The sequence below is a fragment of the Carex rostrata genome, chromosome 16, assembly GCF_964058835.1.
Source record: "Carex rostrata chromosome 16, lpCarRost1.2, whole genome shotgun sequence".
Taxonomy (NCBI): Eukaryota; Viridiplantae; Streptophyta; class Magnoliopsida; order Poales; family Cyperaceae; genus Carex; species Carex rostrata.
The window spans coordinates 6,512,126-6,513,739 of record NC_135933.1 but is presented as its reverse complement, the minus strand read 5'-3'; the positions used below and the strand labels follow the sequence as shown (position 1 = coordinate 6,513,739).

The following is a 1,614-nucleotide window of genomic DNA, read 5'->3' as shown; positions in this document are numbered from 1 at the left end:
CGTCCACAAGGACAGACCATTCAAATCTGACAGCATCACTAATTGCCGATGCAATTGAGGAGGACATTAAGTTGGATCCAGCATACGAGAAAATATATCAATCCCGGGATGGAGGTTGGCGTTGGGGAATTATGACCACCAACGGATCCGAGTCGCTGAATGCAGTATTCAAGCAGAGCCGGATGTTGCCTGTGGCTGCAGTTGTAGAGGACACATTCTACAAGTTAAATGCCTGGTTTCAGGAACGGCGTGCTAAGGCCGCAGAATTAATAAGGATGAACCAGTCATTTTCAACAAGGGTGGAGGAGAAACTAAGACGACACAGAGACAAAGGTGCAACCATGACCGTGATCCCGATGGGTAACGATGGAACAGAATTCGAAGTGCAAAATCCAAATGAGTACATTCCTACCACCCGTAAACCAGACGGCACTATGGCGTTTGTCAAGAGGGCTTGCAAGTACGTGGTTAAATTCGGAGATGCCAGGGCGGTAACCTGTACATGCCAAGGACCCCAGCTAAGTCACATACCCTGCAGTCACGTGATGGCGGTATGCCGAGTGAGGAACTACTGTGAGGATCACTATGTTGCTGACATGTACCGTACCGATTACCTTGCTTCCACTTGGGGTGGATCTTTCCATTCTTATCCTGATCAGCATGAGTGGCCTACATATGTCGGAGATAGAATATTACCTTCAGAAGGATGGATAAGAAAGGGAAGGAGGAGACACAAGCGTATTGTAATGACCATGGACGAGATGGGTGGTAGGCGACCGTCGGGAAATCGGGCTCGCCGTTCTGTTTCCGACAGGCGCAGGGCAGGTACGTAGAATTGTACAAAATTTATTTATGCTTTAATTATATTACTAACTGAATTGCATTGTTACATTTAGATGCAATAAACGAACACAACGAAAGAGAAAATGCCAGAGTTGTCGCTGAAGCAACCGGTAGAACACAACCCCCTCCTCCTGTAAGCCAATCATCTAGTAGCCAAGCCTCTACAAGTAATGCCGCACCTGCCACTGGTACCAGAAGAACTAGTCGTTTGTTAGGTTTATTCAGACGTGGTGGCAGATAAACTTGCTATTTTGCTTATGCGAATTGATTTATTTGGTATATGTGTATGTGTATGTGTATGTGTATGTGTGTATGTATATGTATATGTATGTGTATGTGTATGTGTATGTGTATGTGTATGTGTATGTGTATGTGTATGTGTATGTGTGAGTTTTTTTGTATGTGTATGTGTATATATGTATGTGTATATGTGTATGTGTATGTGTATGTGCATGTGTGTATGTGTATGTGTGTATATTATACATATAGTTCACCAAAGAAATAAAAATAAAAATTAAAGTTATAAAAATTTACGACATCACTTCGTAAATATATCAAATATTATATTTTTTGGCATACACATACACATATACATAATATTTTATTTTTTGACATACACATATACATAAACCCAACACTTTTTTCAACAAAATTATTCAAATCAAAATACTAAGATTTCTCAAAAAAAAAAAAAAAAAAACCAAATTACTAATGGGGCGCCCCAGGGGGTGGCGCCTCACTTGGGGTATGGGCCGCCGGGCCCTGGGGCGC

General features: G+C 41.8%; 1 protein-coding gene across 1 annotated transcript; it reads left to right on the top strand.

The window, feature by feature from the left end:
• The first annotated feature begins 434 nt into the window (after window positions 1-434).
• On the top strand, window positions 435-1,084 carry LOC144567707 (uncharacterized). Its single transcript, XM_078317872.1, has 2 exons — window positions 435-825; window positions 897-1,084. Exons 1-2 carry the CDS (start codon window positions 435-437, stop codon window positions 1,082-1,084), a joined length of 579 nt encoding a protein of 192 aa, XP_078173998.1.
• The last annotated feature ends 530 nt before the right edge of the window (window positions 1,085-1,614 follow it).

Bases quoted from the DNA above. Each gene is read 5' to 3' on its own strand.
- LOC144567707 (XM_078317872.1), top strand. From the start codon at position 435: ATGGCGTTTGTCAAGAGGGCTTGCAAGTACGTGGTTAAATTCGGAGAT. The intron at 826-896 runs GTACGTAGAATT...TGTTACATTTAG, and splicing joins TTCCGACAGGCGCAGGGCAG to ATGCAATAAACGAACACAAC.